Below are 19,994 nucleotides of genomic sequence, written 5' to 3' on the forward strand. Positions count from 1 at the left end.
ATAGTTATTCGGTGTAAAAATGAATAAAACTGTAGAAGGAGATATGGAATACACATTGGTCCAAATGTGTTCAAGTGGAGGCAAATCCGGTGATTTGAATGGCCGATAATAGTCATCACACCTAAGCCGGACATGTTAAATTTATTTCAACTTATTTTTAGATATTCTCAATCTTATAAAGCGATTGTTACAGCTGTCTTAATTGAATCTAATTCCAAATGTATTACATTTCTTATCCCCATTTTATTGCTTGTTTCGTATTTTAATTCTTTTCAATCCACCACATTTTTAGTGAATATTCTATTGTGCTAATTTTTTTATTACACAATACATTTTATTTCGGTTTTTTTATTGTGTTTTATTTTTGCAGCGTATTATGAAAGCAAGAGTTTAAATTTAACTTTGGTTACAATTTGTTTCGCTTATTATGCGATAATGGTTTTGTTATTGTTTTTAATACAAATGTACAATACAATTTACAAATCTTGCTAAATCGGTACCAGAAATCAATTAAAAAGATTAATGTACACAGGTTTGGCAAACCAATAAACTGCAGAACTTGCAAGTTGTCAATCAGAAAGACGTTACTTAACGCCACGCCACGTGGGCATCATTTTTATAAAAAAAGAGTCGTATGTACACAGCTCTAGTCAAATGTACATGTTTTTAAAGAGTCAATATCTAATATAATCAAATGTATCAAAATAAAAAAATATATTATTTGAAAATTTTTCAAAAAAAGGTAAATTGTATTTTCTTAAATGTTACACAAATTATCAGATTTGCAATTTGGAAACTACCTAAAAAAAGTAGCTCATTTAAAACTTGCCAAAAATTTGAAAATATCGGTGAGTTTATAAAATCTCCGTTCATAGATCCCATCTTTAAAATAAAGAAATGTACTTGTAATATATAAATTTAAAACAATTAAAAACTATAAATCACAAAAACGTAAAGAAATAAAAAAGAACAAAATGGTTGGTCTCAGCACCTTAGCATCATCAATGTGAAAAAGTAACCCAGCAAGGGCCACCAACATAATTTTTTTTATTGCCAATATTTTTTTATTTTTTCCGTATCGTGTTAATTTTCTTATCAGCGGAAACCGACTTATGACGGAATCAGGCGATTCAAAATAAAAGAAATTCCTTGTCGAGAGGATTTCCCTTGCCATTCAACGTGGAAACGCTGCAAGCAATCGGAGCACTTTTCCAGATTCCGTTTTATTATCGGAAATTTTTGTACTGGAAAACAAAAATATTATGTAATTCTATTTTACAGTTAATTTTTTTTTTTAAATCTCTTATTTACATACCACTTTTAATTTTTGTTTTTTTTTGTCTTTCATTTTATCTATCTTTCTATGTATCTAGTACATTTTTCACGTCATAGATTTTTTTTTTTTATTTAGATACATGTTTTTATACATCTTTTTTCCTTTCATTTATTCTCTTTTCTCTCCAAATGCTACTTCTTAGATTTCATTCTTTACATATCGTTCCAAACGTTCCGACCTAAATCCTACTGTTATTCTCGACATCACCACTCAAAAAAAATCCTATAGTTCATTTCTTCCTTTGTATTTCAATAAGTTTATTTTTCTATTATCAATTATTATAAATACATGATTAATGAAAAATAAGTTTTCAATGATTTTTCAATTTCGAAGAAATAAAACACCACGAAAAGGTATATCTTCGAAACATTTGACAACTGGCAAATTATCTTCAAAACAGAAGATCATCTGGTTCCAACCCCAACTGACTCAAGAGCTGATCGTCCAGTTTGCAGCAATAAATTCTTCCCTTGCTGCGATCCGGCCAACCACAATCAGAGATAACAGTCTCGCATACAATGTGGTCATCTTCTGAGGAACTGTCTCCTACGTAAACTTCTTTTTCTCCGGATTCGTGGACAACTACTTTGAAAAAATATCTGGGAGAAGTGAGTTTGTCTTCGACCAAAAACGAATTTCCGACAGCTCCTGTGATCACTTTTACCAAATTCTCCTCGCCCTTATTAACCATGTCCCTCAACTCTCTTTCCAAAGCCTTCCAATTCCCTTCATCGAGCACTTTCCCCTCAGAATCTGCATTTACATAAAAGAGCGCCATCACGCTTTCGTCAACATCAAAGTCGCATATGGGACTCAACTGGTTATTCTCAAAATCCGAAAAAATTTCGACATCTTGTTCTGGATTTAATCTCTGGAAGAAGTCTTTCGGCCAGGAGAATATTGCTTTCGAGTCGTCGACGCAACTTCCTCTTTGTCCTAAATAGTGTTGGGTCCAAAATGGGCGTCTATGGGCAGGATCTAAACACGCTTTGAGTTTTGGTACAAACTGATCCATCATTAAACCAAACTGGATGATCTGGCCTTGTCCTCTGTTGCACAAGGTTCTTGCCATTTTGACAAACTTGTCATACCTTATTTCTCGCTTTCCTATTGCCATGTTAATACGGGGAGGCATGCAAGCTGTCACACTCCCTTAAAAAAAATTCAAATCTTGAAAATCTCGTTGGCAGGAACTCATTTTATCCAAAGAGGATTGTCTTACCAAAAATAATAAAAAAGTAGAATAATTCAAGGCGTAAACGACACATTTAGATTAATCGTGATTTAAATTTAAGATTGTTATTGATGCACTGCAGACTGTGGAAATGTCCTTATATGAAAGGATCTGAGACATAAAACTCACTAATAGAATATGAAAAAATAATAATTATGTAATTGTTAAAACAACTGATTATTTACTGAAATATAAAACTTTGTTAATTGACGATCAATTTAAACAATTTATACAATTTTATCACACAATAAATATGGTGACGTAACAAACTGTTAAGAAGAGTGGAGGAACAGTTCCTTTATTACTATTATTATTTCCAGTACCTACTCGTTGCTCCTTTCATTCTTTATTAACGTAAGTTATTTGTTGCATAAATTGTTAAGAGAATTATTATTATTATTATTATTTACACAGCATCGAGGTCGGCCTTATTTACCATTACAAATATTTCCACCAAGTGGTGAAGCTGTGACTGCTGTGAGGTACTGAATGTAACGCGGCCACCCTTCCAAACACTGACCGCACCCGATGTCGCTTAATTTCACTGATCGAAGTGTTTACATTGCCACTAGGCAAAGACTTTATTTAAAGTTTTGCAAGTCGAAGTAAAAGCACTATTCTAGAAGTGTTCAACTGGGGACAAATCTGGTGATTTACATGACCAAATGAAACTGCATTACACTAATTGTTCAAAAGGGATGTTTAAACAATAATTTCAAAAAGGTTTGTTGATTTAATATCTATTTTCAATACAAGTGAGCAAAATAGTGCGTTTAATCACGAGGACGGAAGTTGGGCGTCCGAGCCGTAGGCGAGGACCTCAACCGGACAAGTGCACATTTGCTCATGCGTGTTGAATCTGATTTTTTCCATGATCAAAAAATAGAATCGCGGATTTGAAATTTCGGGCAGCATTTTCTTGTCACTTTTTGAATTTTGAGTTAATTGCAGTGAGTGTATTTCAGTCATTGCTTTCACTTGTTGTCTACCCTTTATTATGCCGCAAATCACTATTTTTTAATGTCAATAAATCAAAGTGACAAAAACATGACAAGAGTAAAAAATTAGGTTATATTAACGTAAACTGTACATACATACCTATCAATATCTATCTGCATCACTATTTTTCATAACTGTTAAAATCACTGAAACAATAACTTCTACAAAATTAGCCCAATAGTGAACTCACGACAACAGTTTTCACAAGAAAACATGGATCAACAAAATTCCAAACTAAAGAGGTTATGTTGTTAGGCGTTGCGTGTTTGTGATTGGTTTACTGATTTTAGTTTAATCAGTGATATCCACACATAATGCATTTAGCATGGTTTTTCCAGAAGTTTACCCTAAGCAATTTCACGTTTATTCGTAAATAGAAAACTAAAGAACAGGTTAAAAATTTAAATAAGTCAAAAATAAGACAAGTTTTACTTATTATTATTAATATTCAGAAAGTATTTTAAAAACAGATCAAAAAATCTTTTAGTACAACATATTTGGCGCCCTTATCGACAAACTCGCACTTTGCTCACTAGTGAGAAAATATTTTTTCCTCACTAGTGATTCAATTGCCATCTTTGCTCACTATTTTCAATGAGCAAAGACCAGTTCCCCAAACTCAACACCTTGGCTCTTGGTGTTGTGTTTATTTCAGCAGTGTTGTTGAAATTGGGAATGAGGGTCGGTTGACCTTTGTGTGTTCAGCGCAGGCTAATACAAAACGATTCCGGATGCCAATCTCCAAACAATTCCGGGGACCTTGTCGCGGTTTCCAAATAGTGTTGGGTTCAGAAAGTCTGGTGTCGACTGGAATTCACGCAAACTTTGATTCCGGATAAGTTTATCTCAAACGCAGATGTGCGTGAGCCGACCTGTCCATTCAGGAAATTCTTGTACGAGAAGATGTGTCGGATAAATCTGACAATGGCGGCGTTTCGTTTGTATTTGGCGCCGTAACACAATACACCTACTACAAGAAAAAGTGTATTTTGTTCTGTCAAACCTACCAGTTAAAATAAAAAAGAAAAGACAATCACAATCGAAATGTACCTACCTACAGTCTAAAATTAAATCAATTTTACTCTCTCAACAATGGATACAATTCTATACATATCTATGTAGAACCTTGTTTTTAAAAGCTGGACCAACTAATTGCGTAATATAAAATTTTACATTGTATTCTTTATTGTTAGGAGTGCCACAGTAATAAACAATTAAAAATATACCGCTTTTCATTGAAATCGTAGCACCTTGAAATTGTGAACCGATTTTATTCAAATTTTTCCATTAGAGCACCCCTATGATGGTGAAAGAAAGAACAATATGCTGTAGCATATTGGTTATACAGGGTGTATTAAAATGGCGCATAATATTTATGTTACATGAATCTACGTTGAATAGCAAAGAAAAAATTGTAAAGTGAATATGTTCTTAGACGAATAATTATTATCAAAAATGCCATTAATGACAATCCTTGTTTCTTTCTGTCTTTACTCAATTTCGAAAAATCACTCTAGCTTAGTTGCGATGTTCCAATAGCTCGAAAATTTTTGAAAAAACATTTAAAAAAATGAAATTACAAATAAACCAATAATCAAAATGGTAAAATTAGTGCTGGAATATTATTTTATTTGTTGAATTATGTGTTATTGGTGCTATTTATAGGTATTTCTCCATTACAATCAAAGCAATCAAAGTTTGACTGTTAATAACTCTATGAACAAAGGATTAACAGCAAATTGGTACTAGAGTTTTTTGCTTGTATTTCAACATAGAATCATGTGATGTAAATATCATGCGGTATTTTTAATACACCCTGTATAACTTGCGGCGGTTAAGGCGCCTTGGTACAAATTTTCAGCTATATGGTAGAATAGCGCTTCGGAATTTACGTTCTCTACATTTTTTTAATTTGAAGCAAGACTCGATTCTGCAATGAATTCATATTGGATAATTGCGTAGAGATAGCTCTTTCGATTTTTGGCTTTTTTATTTATTTTTCTTTACTTGCTAAATTATTTACTATTGATTACTACATTATTTTCTAATATTGTTGCATTTATTATAGCTTTCAACTTTAATAGTTAGTATAATGATGGTTATGATTCTACTCGATAAAAATTCCAACACGAGTCGTAGGCGAGTGGTGGAATCGTCCTCCTCATTTGCGTGAATAGTAAGATTTTTGTGATAAAAAACAGAACCAACTAATTGAGCGTAAAACTGAACAATTAAAATTAATACTTTATTGTTGTGAATGCGAGAATAATGCACAACGAACAAATATTTTTTAGATATTCTAAGTTTTATGGACTTGTGCGATTGTTACAGCTGTCTTAATTGAATCAGTCTTATCTAATTCCAAATTTATTACATTTCTTATGTGTTAATTTTTTTTGTTGTCTTTTATTTTTACAGCGTATTATGAAAGCAAGATGTTAATTGTGGAGGTTTATTCAAACTCAGTATAGAGTTTCTTAAATTTAACTCTACAATTTGTTTCGCTTATCATGCGACAATGATTTTGTCATTATTTTTAATAAAAATGTACAATATAGGTAATTTAAATCTTGCTAAATCGGTACCAGAAAAGAATTAAATAGATTAAAATAGAACTGGAGAGCTTGCAAAGTCCTCTTTCATTCGAAATCATTTCAATATTCCCAAGTTGTCTATATCAGAAAGACGTTAGTTGACGCTACGCCACGTGGGCATCATTTTTATAAAAAAGTTTGATATGTGCACAGCTCTAGTTAAATGTGCATGTTTTAAAAGAGTCAATATCTAATACAATCAAATGTATCAAAATAAAAAAAATATATTTGAAAATTTTTCAAAAAAAGTTAAATGTTATTTTCTTAAATGTTACACAAATTATCAGATTTGCAATTTGGAAACTACATAAAAAAAGTAGCTCATTTAAAACTTGCCAAATTTTGAACAGAAAATCAAATTAGGGAGTAAATGACATTTTTGTGTCATCGGTGAGTTTATAAAATCTCCGTTCATAGATCCCATCTTTAAAATAAAGAAATGTATCTTTAATGTATATTTTTAAAACAATTAAAAACTATAAATAACAAAAACGCAAAGAAATAAAAAAGAACAAAATGGTTGGGCCTACACCTTAGCATCATCAATGTGAAAAAGTGACCCAACAAGGACCATCAACATAATTTTTTTTATTGCCAATGATTTCTTATTTTTTCCGTATCGTGTTAATTTTCTTATCAGTGGAAACCGACTTATGGCGGAATCAGGCGATTCAAAATCAAAGAAATTCCTTTTCGAGAGGATTTCCCTTGCCATTCAACGTGGAAACGCTGCAAGCATTCGGGGCACTTTTCCAGATTCCGCTTTATTATCGGAAATTTTTGTACTGGAAAACAAAAATATTATGTACTTAAGTTGATTAATCATATTTTATTTATCCATAGCAAAATTTTATGACGTATTTCATCCATTACCTAGGTAATAAATCCTATTTTACAGTTAAATTTTTTTTTAAATACCCTTATTTACATAAGTACCACTTTTAATTTTTGTTTTTCATTTTATCTATCTTTCTTTCTATCTAGTACATTTTTCATGTCATAGATTTTTTTTCGTATTTAGATACATATTTTTATAATATCGTCAGTTTTTATACATTTTTTGTTTCTTTCATTTATTCTCTTTTGTCTCCAAATGCTACTTCTTAGATTTCATTCTTTACATTTCGTTCCAAACGTTCCGACCTACTTCCTACTTTTATTCTCGACACCACCAGTCAAAAGAAAATCCTATAGTTCATTTCTTCTTTTGTTTTTTAATAAGTTTATTTTTCTGTTATAAATTATTATAAATACATGGTTAACGAAAAATAATTTTTCAATGATTTTTCAATTTCGAAGAAATAAAACACCACGAAAAGGTATATCTTCGAAACATTTGACAACTGGCAAATTATCTTCAAAACAGAAGATCATCTGGTTCCAGCCCCAACTGACTCAAGAGCTGATCGTCCAGTTTGCAGCAATAAATTCTTCCCTTGCTGCGATCCGGCCAACCACAGTCAGAGATAACAGTCTCGCATACAATGTGGTCATCTTCTGAGGAACTGTCTCCTACGTAAACTTCTTTTTCTCCGGATTCGTGGACAACTACTTTGAAAAAATATCTGGGAGAAGAGAGTTTCTTTTCAACCAAAAACGAATGTCCCACAGCTCCTGTGATCATTTTTACCAAATTCTCCGCACCGTTATTAACCATGTCCCTCAACTCCATTTCCAAAGCCCTCCAATTCCCTTCATCGAGCACTTTCCCCTCAGAATCAGCATTTACATAAAAGAGCGCCATCACGCTTTCGTCAACATCAAAGTCACATATGGGACTCAACTGGTTATTCTCAAAATTCGAAAAAATTTCGACATCTTGTTCTGGATTTAATCTCTCGAAGAAGTCCTTCGGCCAGGAGAATGTTGCTTTGGAGTCGTCGACGCAACTTCCCCTTTGTCCTAAATAGTGTTGGGTCCAAAATAGGCGTCTATGGGCAGGATCCAAACACGCTTTGAGTTTTGGTACAAACTGATCCATCATTAAACCAAACTGGATGATCTGGCCTTGTCCTCTGTTGCACGAGGTTCTTGCCATTTTGACAAAATTTTCGTACCTTATTTCTCGCTTTCCTATTATTCCCATGTTCATACGGGGAGGACCGCAAGCTGTCACACTCCCTTAAAAAAATTCAAATTTTGAAAATCTCGTTGGTAAGAACTCATTTTATCCAAAGAGGATTGTCTTACCAAAAATAATAAAAAAGTAGAATAATTCAAGACGTAAACGACACATTTAGATTAATCGTGATTTAAATTTAAATTTAAATTTAAGATTGTTACTGATGCACTGCAGACTGTGGAAATGTCCTTATATGAAAGGATCTGAGACATAAAACTCATTAACAGAATTTAAAAAAATAATTACATAATTGTTAAAACAACTGATTATTTATTGAAAAATAAAATTTTGTTAATTGACGATCAATTTAAACCATTTATACAATTTTATCACACAATAAATATGGTGACGTAACAAACTGTTAAGAAGACTGGAGGAACAATTCGTTTATTACTATTATTATTTCCAGTACCTACCTACTCGTTGCTCAAGTTATTTATTGTATAAAGTGTTAATAGAGAATTATTATTATTATTTAGACAGCATCGAGGTCGGACTTATTTACCATTACATATATTTCCACCAAGTGGTGAAGCTGTGAGTGCTGTGAGGCACTGAATGTAACGCGGCCACCCTTCCAAACACTGACCGCAGCCGATGTCGCTTAACTTCACTGATCGAAGTGCTTACATTGCCACCAGCCAAAGACTAGAACCTTGTTTTTAATAGCTGGACCAACTAATTGAGTAATGTAAAATTTTACATTGTATACTTTATTGTTAGGAGTGCAACAGTAATGAACAATTAAAAATATACCGATTTTCATTCAAATCGTAGCACCTTGAAATTGTGAACCGATTTTATTCAAATTCTATTACAGCACCCCTATGATGCTGAAAGGAACAACAATATGCTGCAGCATATTGGTCATACAGGGTGTATTAAAAATGACGCATAATATTTATGTTACATGAATCTACGTTGAAGACCAAAGAAAAAACTGTAATGTGAATTTATTCTTAGACCAATAATTTATGAATTATAAAAACTATCCCTCCGCCACCCTGCGGCACGGCAATTTTGCCAGAGTCCATAAGTACACTATTACGGATATTACTATCAAATAATAGTGCAGTGCTTATCAACATAATTACCGGTGTCTCGCCTCCGCATTTTGACTTTGTTGTGTATTATGTTCTGTGTCAATGTTAAGGAATTTCCGCACGATATGACATGAGTATAATAATATACCTTTTTGAATTTCAACTACCAATGTGAATTTTTAAATTTTTAAAAAGAGATTGCGGTACTATTCCCGTTGCTGAAATTATAAGTGGTAAAATAGAATTTTTTTCTAAACTCCAAAGATTTCTCATAGCAACGGAGAGCTCTAAATATTTATTAATTTTTCTGTTATATGTCTGTGTTATATTATGGGAATTTGGAACAGCTATATCTAAAAGATATGCTTGCTTTTGTTGTTTATTTAAAATGATAATGTCTGGTCTGTTATGCTGAATGTGAATGTCAGTTAAAACTGTACGATCAAAATATAATTTGTAATTGTCATTTTCTAAACAACTTTCTGGTTTATAAATATAATGTGGTTGTGTATCCTTTAATAAGTTGAATTTAGCTGCTAAATTCATGTGTATAATTTTTGCGAATATATCATGACGTTTCTTATATTCGCTTTGAGCCAAAACGGTGCAAGAAGAAATGATGTGTTCAATGGTTTCCCCTTCAGTTGCGCAAATCCTACATTTATCGATGATCGATTTTAAACCGCATATGTGTTTTTTTTAATTTCTTGTATTGATAACACGATCTTGTATTGCAAATATAAAACCCTCAGTCTCAGGATGAATATTTGATTTCTTAAGCCATGCATGAGAAGCCTGAATATTAATTTCTGGTCGTTCCAGTTCTTTAAAATATCTCCCATGTAAAGACCTGTTTTATATTTGGTATAGTGTCAGGTATATTTGGCTCAACAATATCTGAAATTATATTATCACTTAAATTTAAAGGTGTGTAACCTTTATCGGCTGAAACCAAAGCTTTAAAAAAAGTGTTATCACGAGCTCTACTGAGAAAATAATTTTTCAGTGAAGCAATTTGATTGTGTTGTAGAATTTCTAGATTTGAAAAAAATTAAATCTTTCAATAGCAGATTTGGGGTGATGTTTACAAAATTTTCTAAAGAGAACTCTAGTTTGAATGTTTATATTCTTTAAATTAGTTTTGGATCATTTTATAACACCAAAAGAATAGGTCAACAATGGAACAGCATATGTATTAACTGCTTTAATTAAATTATTATCGGAAATTTTTGTATTATAAAACAAAAATGTTTATGTAATTGTTGTTATTAATTCATTATATTTCAATTATTACCGTTTAATTTTTATTTTAAAATAGATTTAATTCTTAAATAAAATTGTTTTTCTAAATTTTCTTTTATAATTGAATGTTGAATATGATTTGATTGATTAATACCTAAATATTTATAAAATTCTCCTTTATTTAAATTTTTAATGATTTCTCCTTTAGTTATATATTCTAAATTTTCGTAATGACCACGACATATTGATTGCGTTTTACACTTATCAATACCAAAACTCATGCCAATATCATTTGAGAAATTTTCAGTTATTGTTAGTAAAGATAAAATGTGATTCTTTTTAGATGCATAAAGTCTTATGTCATCCATATAAAGGTGATTTAATTTGGATAGTGTGGTATTATTAAGTCTAATATTGAAACCATATCCAGTGCTATTTAATAGATTTGTCAAAGGACTAATGGCTAGACAAAACCATAAAGGACTTAAAGAATCTCCTTGATAAATTAATTATTATTATCAAAAATGACATTAATGACAATCCTTGTTTCTTTCTGTCTTTACTCAATTTCGAAAAATCACTCTAGCTTAGTTGCGATGTTCCAATAACTCGAAAATTTTTGAAAAACATTTAATAGCTATTTACGTTACAAGACCGGTAGTAACGTTTTTATGGACGAGCTAGTGAATTACAGGTCGAGCCCGATAGGGCGAGACTTGTAAACTAGCGAGGCCATAATGCGTCTACCGGTCGTGTGACGTACAAGATTTTTTAGTATACTGAGACAATTATTTAAAAGAAAATAAATTTAAATAAAAAAATTTGGCTCTGAAAAAGATTGCTATGCCTTGTTACTATGATAACAAACGATTCATCACAATTCGAAGTTTTTCGTGTGATTTCTTTCATTTGCGCTAACTTCCTTTAATAAAATAAATTCTCACAACCGAACCGAAGCAGAAGTCAAGTTTTCTTCCCAGACCACCTTTTGGAGAAGGTAGATAGTGCGCGATCAAACTTATTGCTCCAAAAATCATCGGGAAGATATTTCACAGAGTACAAGTTGTTCTACAATTGGAGAATACGAAATAAAGTTGTTTGGATTGATCAAAGGGTAATGCTTGGCTTTAGAAAACCATCTCAATGATGTAAGTAATTGTACATTTAATTTTTAAACCAATAAATCTGACAAATTATTTGACATTTGCTACCGGCCGCGGTGGAAAGTGAAACGGACTAGACCATAAACATGTGTCTACCGGACTCGTCGTCAAGCAGGTAGACACCTACTACCAGCACAGTATACTAAAAAAAATTAAATTACAAATAAAACAATAATCAAAACGGTAAAATTAGTGCTGGAAGATTATTGTATTTGTTGAATTATGTGTTATTGTGTTATCAAAGCAACTATCCAAGTTTGACTGTTAATAACTCTATGAGCACAGGGTTAACAGCGAATTGGTACTAGAGTCTTTTGCTTGTATTTCAACATAGAATCATGTGATGTAATAATTTTTCAATGATTTTTCAAGTTTGAGGAAATAAAATTATAATGACAATGAACAAAAAAAGCTAAATCTTCGAAACATTTGACAACTGGCAAATTATCTTCAAAACAAAAGATCATCTGGTTCCAACCCCAACTGGCTCAAGAGCTGATCGTCAAGTCCGCAACAATAAATTCTTCCCTTGCTGCGATCAGCCCAACCACAATCAGAAACAACATTCTCGCATACAGTTTCGTCACCTTCTGAGAAACTGTCTCCTATGTAAACTTCTTTTTCTCCAGATTTGTGGACAACAACTTTAAAAAAATATTTCGGATAAGCGAATTTGTCTTTGGCCAAAAACGAATTTCCGACAGCTCCTGTGATCACTTTTACCAAATTCTCCTCGCTCTTATTAACCACGTCTCTCAACTCTCTTTCCAAAGCCTTCCAATTCCCTTCATCGAGCACTTTCCCCTCAGAATCTGCATTTACATAAAAGAGCCCCATCACGCTTTCGTCAACATCAAAGTCGCATATGGGACTCAACTGGTTATTCCCGAAACCCGAAAAAACTTCGCCATCTTGTTCTGGATTTAGTCTCTCGAAGAAGTCTTTCGGCCAGGAGAATGTTGCGTTGGAGTCGTCGACGCAACTTCCTCTTTGTCCTAAATAGTGTTGGATCCAAAATGGGCGTCTATGAGCAGGATCTAAACACGCTTTGAGTTTTGGTACAAACTGATCCATCATTAAACCAAACTGGATGATCTGGCCTTGTCCTCTGTTGCACGAGGTTCTTGCCATTTTGACAAAATTTTCGTACCTTATTTCTCGCTTTCCCATGTTCATACGGGGAGGACTGCAAGCTGTCACACTCCCTTAAAAAAAAATCAAATTTAGAAAATCTCGTTGGTAAGAACTCATTTTATCCAAAGAGGATTGTCTTACCAAAAATAATAAAAAAGTAGAATAATTCAAGGCGTAAACGACACATTTAGATTAATCGTGATTTAAATTTAAGATTGTTATTGATGCACTGCAGACTGTGGAAATGTCCTTATATGAAAGGATCTGAGACATAAAACTCATTAATAGAATTAAAAAAAAATAATTACATAATTGTTAAAACAACTGATTATTTATTGAAAAATAAAATTTTGTTAATTGACGATCAATTTAAACCATTTATACAGTTTTATCACACAATAAATATGGTGACGTAACAAACTGTTAAGAAGAGTGGAGGAACAGTTCGTTTATTACTATTATTATTTCCAGTACCTACCTACTCGTTGCTCAAGTTATTTGTTGTATAAAGTGTTAATAGAGAATTATTATTATTATTATTTACACAGCATCGAGGTCGGACTTATTTACCATTACATATATTTCCACCAAGTGGTGAAGCTGTGAGTGCTGCGAGGCACTGAATGTAACGCGGCCACCCTTCCAAACACTGACCGCAGCCGATCGAAGTGCTTACAGTGTCACCAGCCAAAGACTAGAACCTTGTTTTTAATAGCTGGACCAACTAATTGAGTAATATAAAATTGTACATTGTATACTTTATTGTTAGGAGTGCAACAGTAATGAACAATTAAAAATATACCGATTTTCATTGAAATCGTAGCACCTTGAAATTGTGAACCGATTTTATTCAAATTCTATTACAGCACCCCTATGATGCTGAAAGGAACAACAATATGCTGCAGCATACAGGCTGTTTGATAAAAAACGCCTCAACCCATAACTTTTTTATTTATTATCCGATTTCAATGAACAAAAAAACCGAAGATATGGTTTTTCATGCGCTACGAAGCAGCCATAAAACATTTTTTTTTTTGGCGTTATTTTCATTAGCTTACGATAGTCAACTTTTTTTTTAATGGACATATGTAGTTTTTTAGGCTCAGTCTGATAAAGTTTTTTTTTTCTGAATCTAACGATGTATTAAAAATTATCGTTTGGTTCATAGCTGACTGAAAAAAAAATAAAAATTTTTTTAATTGTGGTTCAGTTTATTATGAAATTTTCAAGTGTGCCGTGAAAAACAATTGGAATACAAATAGCAACAAATGTCAAGTGTGAGTTTGAAAATTTTCAGGTGCAATCTTGAAGAGTTTTATTATTATTTTCTTGGAAAACATAAATAATATGTAATTAAAAAAAATATTTTTTTTTAATTATTATTATTTTTTCTATTAACTTTTTGTTTTTGACTAATTACGATTTTTATTACACTCGAACATAAAATAATAGTCAAATGACTGCTATCCTGCATGACTGACAATGTTATTTTATACTTAAATAAAAAAAGGTTAAAAAAGCAGATGAAAACTTCTAAGCTGACGTTTAGATGACATTTATCGTACTTTGTATTCCGATTGTTTTTCATGGCACTCTTAAAAAATTTATAATAAGCTGAACCACAAAAAAATGTTTTATTTTTTTTTCAGTTAGCTATGAACCAAATGATAACTTTCAATACATCGTTAGATCCAGAAAAAAAAACCTTACCAGACCAAGCCTAAAAAACTACATGTGTCCATTTAAAAAAAAAAAGTTGACTATCGTTAGCTATTGAAGATAACGCCAAAAAAAAAAACATTTTATGGCTGTTTTGTAGCGCTTGAAAAACCATATCTTTGATTTTTTTGTTCATTGAAATCGGGTAATAAATAACAAAGTTATGGGTTGAGGCGTTTTTCATCAAACAGCCTGTATTGGTCATACAGGGTGTATTAAAAATGACGCATACTATTTATGTTACATGAATCTACGTTGAAGACCAAAGAAAAAACTGTAATGTGAATTTATTCTTAGACCAATAATTTATAAATTATAAAAACTATCCCTCCGCCACCCGGCGGCACGGCAATTTTGCCAGAGTACATACACTATTACGGATATTACTATCAAGTAATAGTGCAGTGTGCTTATCAACATAATTACCGGCGTCTCACCTCCGCATTTTGCCTTTGTTGTGTATTATGTTCTGTGTCAATGTTAAGGAATTTCCTCACGATATGACATGAGTATAATAATATACCTTTTTGAATTTCAACTACCAATGTGAATTTTTAAATTTTTAAAAAGAGATTGCGGTACTATTCCCGTTGCTGAAATTATAAGTGGTAAAATAGAATTTTTTTCTAAACTCCAAAGATTTCTCATAGCAACGGAGAGCTCTAAATATTTATTAATTTTTCTGTTATATGTCTGTGTTATATTATGGGAATTTGGAACAGCTATATCTAAAAGATATGCTTGCTTTTGTTGTTTATTTAAAATAATAATGTCTGGTCTGTTATGCTGAATGTGAATGTCAGTTAAAACTGTACGATCAAAATATAATTTGTAATTGTCATTTTCTAAACAACTTTCTGGTTTATAAATATAATGTGGTTGTGTATCCTTTAATAAGTTGAATTTAGCTGCTAAATTCATGTGTATAATTTTTGCGAATATATCATGACGTTTCTTATATTCGCTTTGAGCCAAAACGGTACAAGAAGAAATGATGTGTTCAATGGTTTCCCCTTCAGTTGCGCAAATCCTACATTTATCGATGATCGATTTTAAACCGCATATGTGTTTTTTATAATTTCTTGTATTGATAACACGATCTTGTATTGCAAATATAAAACCCTCAGTCTCAGGGTGAATATTTGATTTCTTAAGCCACGCATGAGAAGCCTGAATATTAATTTCTGGTTGTTCCAGTTCTTTAAAATATCTCCCATGTAAAGACCTGTTTTATATTTGGTATAGTGTCAGGTATATTTGGCTCAACAATATCTGAAATTATATTATCACTTAAATTTAAAGGTGTGTAACCTTTATCGGCTGAAACCAAAGCTTTAAAAAAAGTGTTATCACGAGCTCTATTGAGAAAATAATTTTTTAGTGAAGCAATTTGATTGTGTTGTAGAATTTCTAGATTTGAAAAAAATTAAATCTTTCAATAGCAGATTTGGGGTGATGTTTACAAAATTTTCTAAAGAGAACTCTAGTTTGAATGTTTATATTCTTTAAATTAGTTTTGGATCATTTTATAACACCAAAAGAATAGGTCAACAATGGAACAGCATATGTATTAACTGCTTTAATTAAATTATTACCGTTTAATTTTTATTTTTAAATAGATTTAATTCTTAAATAAAATTGTTTTTCTAAATTTTCTTTTATAATTGAATGTTGAATATGATTTGATTGATTAATACCTAAATATTTATAAAATTCTCCTTTATTTAAATTTTTAATGATTTCTCCTTCTTTAGTTATATATTCTAAATTTTCATAATGACCGCGACATATTGATTGCGTTTTACACTTATCAATACCAAAACTCATGCCAATATCATTTGAGAAATTTTCAGTTATTATTAGTAAAGATAAAATGTGATTCTTTTTAGATGCATAAAGTCTTATGTCATCCATCCATATAAAGAAGGTGATTTAATTTGGATAGTGTGGTATTATTAAGTCTAATATTGAAACCATATCCAGTGCTATTTAATAGATTTGTCAAAAGACTAATGGCTAGACAAAACCATAAAGGACTTAAAGAATCTCCTTGATAAATTTATTATTATTATCAAAAATGTCATTACTGTCTTTACTCAATTTCGAAAAATCACTCTAGCTTAGTTGCGATGTTCCAATAGCTCGAAAATGTTTGAAAAACATTTAAAAAAATGAAATTACAAATAAAACAATAATCAAAACGGTAAAATTAGTGCTGGAAGATTATTGTATTTGTTGAATTATGTGTTATTGTGTTATCAAAGCAAATATCCAAGTTTGACTGTTAATAACTCTATGAGCAGAGGGTTAACAGCAAATTGGTACTAGAGTCTTTTGCTTGTATTTCAACATAGAATCATGTGATGTAATAATTCTTCAATGATTTTTCAAGTTTGAGGAAATAAAATTATAATTACAATGAACAAAAAAAGCTAAATCTTCGTAACATTTGACAACTGGCAAATTATCTTCAAAACAAAAGATCATCTGGTTCCAACCCCAACTGGCTCAAGAGCTGATCGTCAAGTCCGCAACAATAAATTCTTCCCTTGCTGCGATCAGCCCAACCACAATCAGAAACAACATTCTCGCATATAGTTTCGTCACCTTCTGAGAAACTGTCTCCTATGTAAACTTCTTTTTCTCCAGATTTGTGGACAACAACTTTAAAAAAATATTTCGGATAAGCGAATTTGTCTTCGGCCAAAAACGAATTTCCGACAGCTCCTGTGATCACTTTTACCAAATTCTCCTCGCCCTTATTAACCACGTCTCTCAACTCTCTTTCCAAAGCCTTCCAATTCCCTTCATCGAGCACTTTCCCCTCAGAATCTGCATTTACATAAAAGAGCCCCATCACGCTTTCGTCAACATCAAAGTCGCATATGGGACTCAACTGGTTATTCCCGAAACCCGAAAAAACTTCGCCATCTTGTTCTGGATTTAGTCTCTCGAAGAAGTCTTTCGGCCAGGAGAATGTTGCGTTGGAGTCGTCGACGCAACTTCCTCTTTGTCCTAAATAGTGTTTAATCCAAAATGGGCGTCTATGAGCAGGATCTAAACACGCTTTGAGTTTTGGTACAAACTGATCCATCATTAAACCAAACTGGATGATCTGGCCTTGTCCTTTGTTACACGTGGTTCCTGTCATTTTGACAAACTTTTCATATCGTATTTTTCGCACTCGCCCGAAAATAGGGGGGACACTGCAAGCTGTCACACTCCCTTAAAAAATTTTCATATCTCGAAAATCTCGTTGGTGGGAATTCATTTTATCCAAAAAAGGATTGTCTTACCAGAAATAATGAAAAGGTAGAATAGTTCAAAGCGTAAGTGACACATTTCGTGACTTAAATCTAAAATTGTTGTTGATGCACTGTAGATTGTAGAAATGTCTGAGATACCTTCCTTATATGAAAGGATCTGATACATAAAACTCATTTTTAGTATACTGTGCTGGTAGTAGGTGTCTACCTGCTTGACGACGAGTCCGGTAGACACATGTTTATGGTCTAGTCCGTTTTACTTTCCACCGCGGCCGGTAGCAAATGTCAAATAATTTGTCAGATTTATTGGTTTTTATTTATATAAAAATTAAATGTACAATTACTTACATCATTGAGATGGTTTTCTAAAGCCAAGCATTACCGTTTGATCAATCCAAACAACTTTATTTCGTATTCTCCAATTGTAGAACAACTTGTACTATGTGAAATATCTTCCCGATGATTTTTGGAGCAATAAGTTTGATCGCGCACTATCTACCTTCTCCAAAAGGTGGTCTGGGAAGAAAACTTGACTTCTGCTTCGGTTCGGTTGTGAGACTTTATTTTATTAAAGGAAGTTAGCGCAAATGAAAGAAATCATACGAAAAACTTCGACAGACTGAATTGTGATGAATCGTTTGTTATCATAGTAACAAGGCATAGCAATCTTTTTCAGAGCCAAATTTTTTTATTTAAATTTATATTCTTTTAAATAATTGTCTCAGTATACTAAAAAATCTTGTACGTCACACGACCGTTAGACGCATTATGGCCTCGCTAGTTTACAAGTCTCGCCCTATCGGGCTCGACCTGTAATTCACTAGCTCGTCCATAAAAACGTTACTACGGGTCTTGTAACGTAAATAGCTATAATGGACTATGAAGAAATAATACTTATGTAATTGTTAAAACAACTTTTATTTACTGAAAAATAAAATTTTGGTAATTAATGATCAATTTAAACAATTTATAAATGTTTATCAAACAATAAATATGGTGACGTAACAAACTGTTAAGAAGAATCGAGGAACAATTCGCTTATTACTATTATTATTTCCAGTGTTCGTTGCTCGTTTCTTTGTTTATTAATGTATATTACTTATTGTATAAATTGTTAATAGAGAGTTATTATTATTATATTTCCCCGGCATCGAGGTCGAATTTATTTACCGTTACAGATATTTCCACCAAGTGGTGAAGCTGTGATTCTTCAGCGCCCACCCTGTTGGCCCTGCTTAACCTCACTGATCGAATCATAGTGTTTGCCACTAGGCAAAAAGTTTCAATAAAGTTTTGCAGGTAGAAGGTGATACACTGTTCTAGAAATGATCAACTGGGACCAAATCTGGCGATTTACAGGGGTAAATAAAAATGCAATACACTATTGTTCAAAAGGGATTTTTAAATCATAATTTCAAAACGTTTTCTCTTTTACTAAGTCTTCAGCAGAAATGACTCTTACGCAAGTTTCATCTTTTCCAGATTTGTAGACAACAAAAAGTACTCCTTCTAGGTCAGAAACCGAGATCCTGCGATCATCTTGACGAAATCGTTTTTTTTTCTTCAACTCCCTTTCCAGACTCTTCCAGTTTTCCAAAAATATAACAGCTTTTGGAGAAAGCGAGACATTCTTGACTCAATCGAGTTTCTAAGAATTGCGGTAAGTGTAGAAGGGTCTACGTTATGCTTAATGGACCATAAAAAATAATTGATTGTTGCACGGCGAGTTTATCAACTTGGTGTTGGTAATTGGCGATTAATTTAATTGTTGTCGAAAACAGTACAATATATTCATGGAATAACAATAATTAATAATCATTTTACATAATGTTGCCCAAAATCCACTCAGTCCAAGTTCGAATTTTCAAAAACGACGAAAAACTTATCAAATTTCATTTAATTTTAATTTATATTTGTGTTTATTGTTGTATTTGTTGTTGAATATTGTTTTGTTTATTTCTTGCAACAGATATTGTAATTAAGCAAGAATGTGTAAAAAAGTGAAAGGCCGTGATGAACAGATGTGGACAGCACCAAACAATGCGGACTTACCTAACCTCCCTTATTTTGAAAACGCTTCAGACAAAGCTGTGGTTGATAAAGCATAAGTAAGTGAGTGAAATATGCAAAACAGGAGATGAA

At 32.2% G+C, this 19,994-nt stretch overlaps 1 protein-coding gene and 4 long non-coding RNA genes across 5 annotated transcripts; 1 reads left to right on the forward strand and 4 right to left on the reverse strand.

Annotated features, from left to right (window-relative positions):
* Positions 1-1,564: 1,564 nt before the first annotated feature.
* On the reverse strand, positions 1,565-2,856 carry LOC138129070 (uncharacterized). Its single transcript, XR_011159057.1, has 2 exons — positions 2,559-2,856; positions 1,565-2,488 (listed from the first exon to the last, which is right to left on the reverse strand). It is a non-coding gene; the product is annotated as an uncharacterized lncRNA (long non-coding RNA).
* A 4,501-nt stretch (positions 2,857-7,357) lies between these two features.
* On the reverse strand, positions 7,358-8,425 carry LOC138129207 (uncharacterized). The gene is made up of 2 exons (XR_011159152.1): positions 8,354-8,425; positions 7,358-8,284 (listed from the first exon to the last, which is right to left on the reverse strand). It is a non-coding gene; the product is annotated as an uncharacterized lncRNA (long non-coding RNA).
* Positions 8,426-11,462: 3,037 nt separating this feature from the next.
* Positions 11,463-11,718, forward strand: LOC138129208 (uncharacterized). The gene is made up of 2 exons (XR_011159153.1): positions 11,463-11,567; positions 11,626-11,718. It is a non-coding gene; the product is annotated as an uncharacterized lncRNA (long non-coding RNA).
* Positions 11,719-11,922: 204 nt separating this feature from the next.
* Positions 11,923-13,226, reverse strand: LOC138129209 (uncharacterized). Its single transcript, XM_069045461.1, has 2 exons — positions 13,009-13,226; positions 11,923-12,938 (listed from the first exon to the last, which is right to left on the reverse strand). The coding sequence occupies exons 1-2, from the start codon at positions 13,052-13,054 to the stop codon at positions 12,184-12,186; spliced, it is 801 nt and encodes a 266-aa protein (XP_068901562.1). The 5' UTR covers positions 13,055-13,226; the 3' UTR covers positions 11,923-12,183.
* Positions 13,227-16,795: 3,569 nt separating this feature from the next.
* Positions 16,796-18,022, reverse strand: LOC138128956 (uncharacterized). The gene is made up of 2 exons (XR_011158970.1): positions 17,883-18,022; positions 16,796-17,811 (listed from the first exon to the last, which is right to left on the reverse strand). It is a non-coding gene; the product is annotated as an uncharacterized lncRNA (long non-coding RNA).
* Positions 18,023-19,994: the final 1,972 nt, after the last annotated feature.

The sequence above is a fragment of the Tenebrio molitor genome, chromosome 4 (assembly GCF_963966145.1).
Source record: "Tenebrio molitor chromosome 4, icTenMoli1.1, whole genome shotgun sequence".
In the NCBI taxonomy this organism is placed as follows: domain Eukaryota; kingdom Metazoa; phylum Arthropoda; class Insecta; order Coleoptera; family Tenebrionidae; genus Tenebrio; species Tenebrio molitor.

Bases quoted from the DNA above. Each gene is read 5' to 3' on its own strand.
- LOC138129209 (XM_069045461.1), bottom strand. From the start codon at position 13,054: ATGTGTCGTTTACGCCTTGAATTATTCTACTTTTTTATTATTTTTG. The intron at 12,939-13,008 runs GTAAGACAATCC...TTTTTTTTTAAG, and splicing joins CTACTTTTTTATTATTTTTG to GGAGTGTGACAGCTTGCAGT.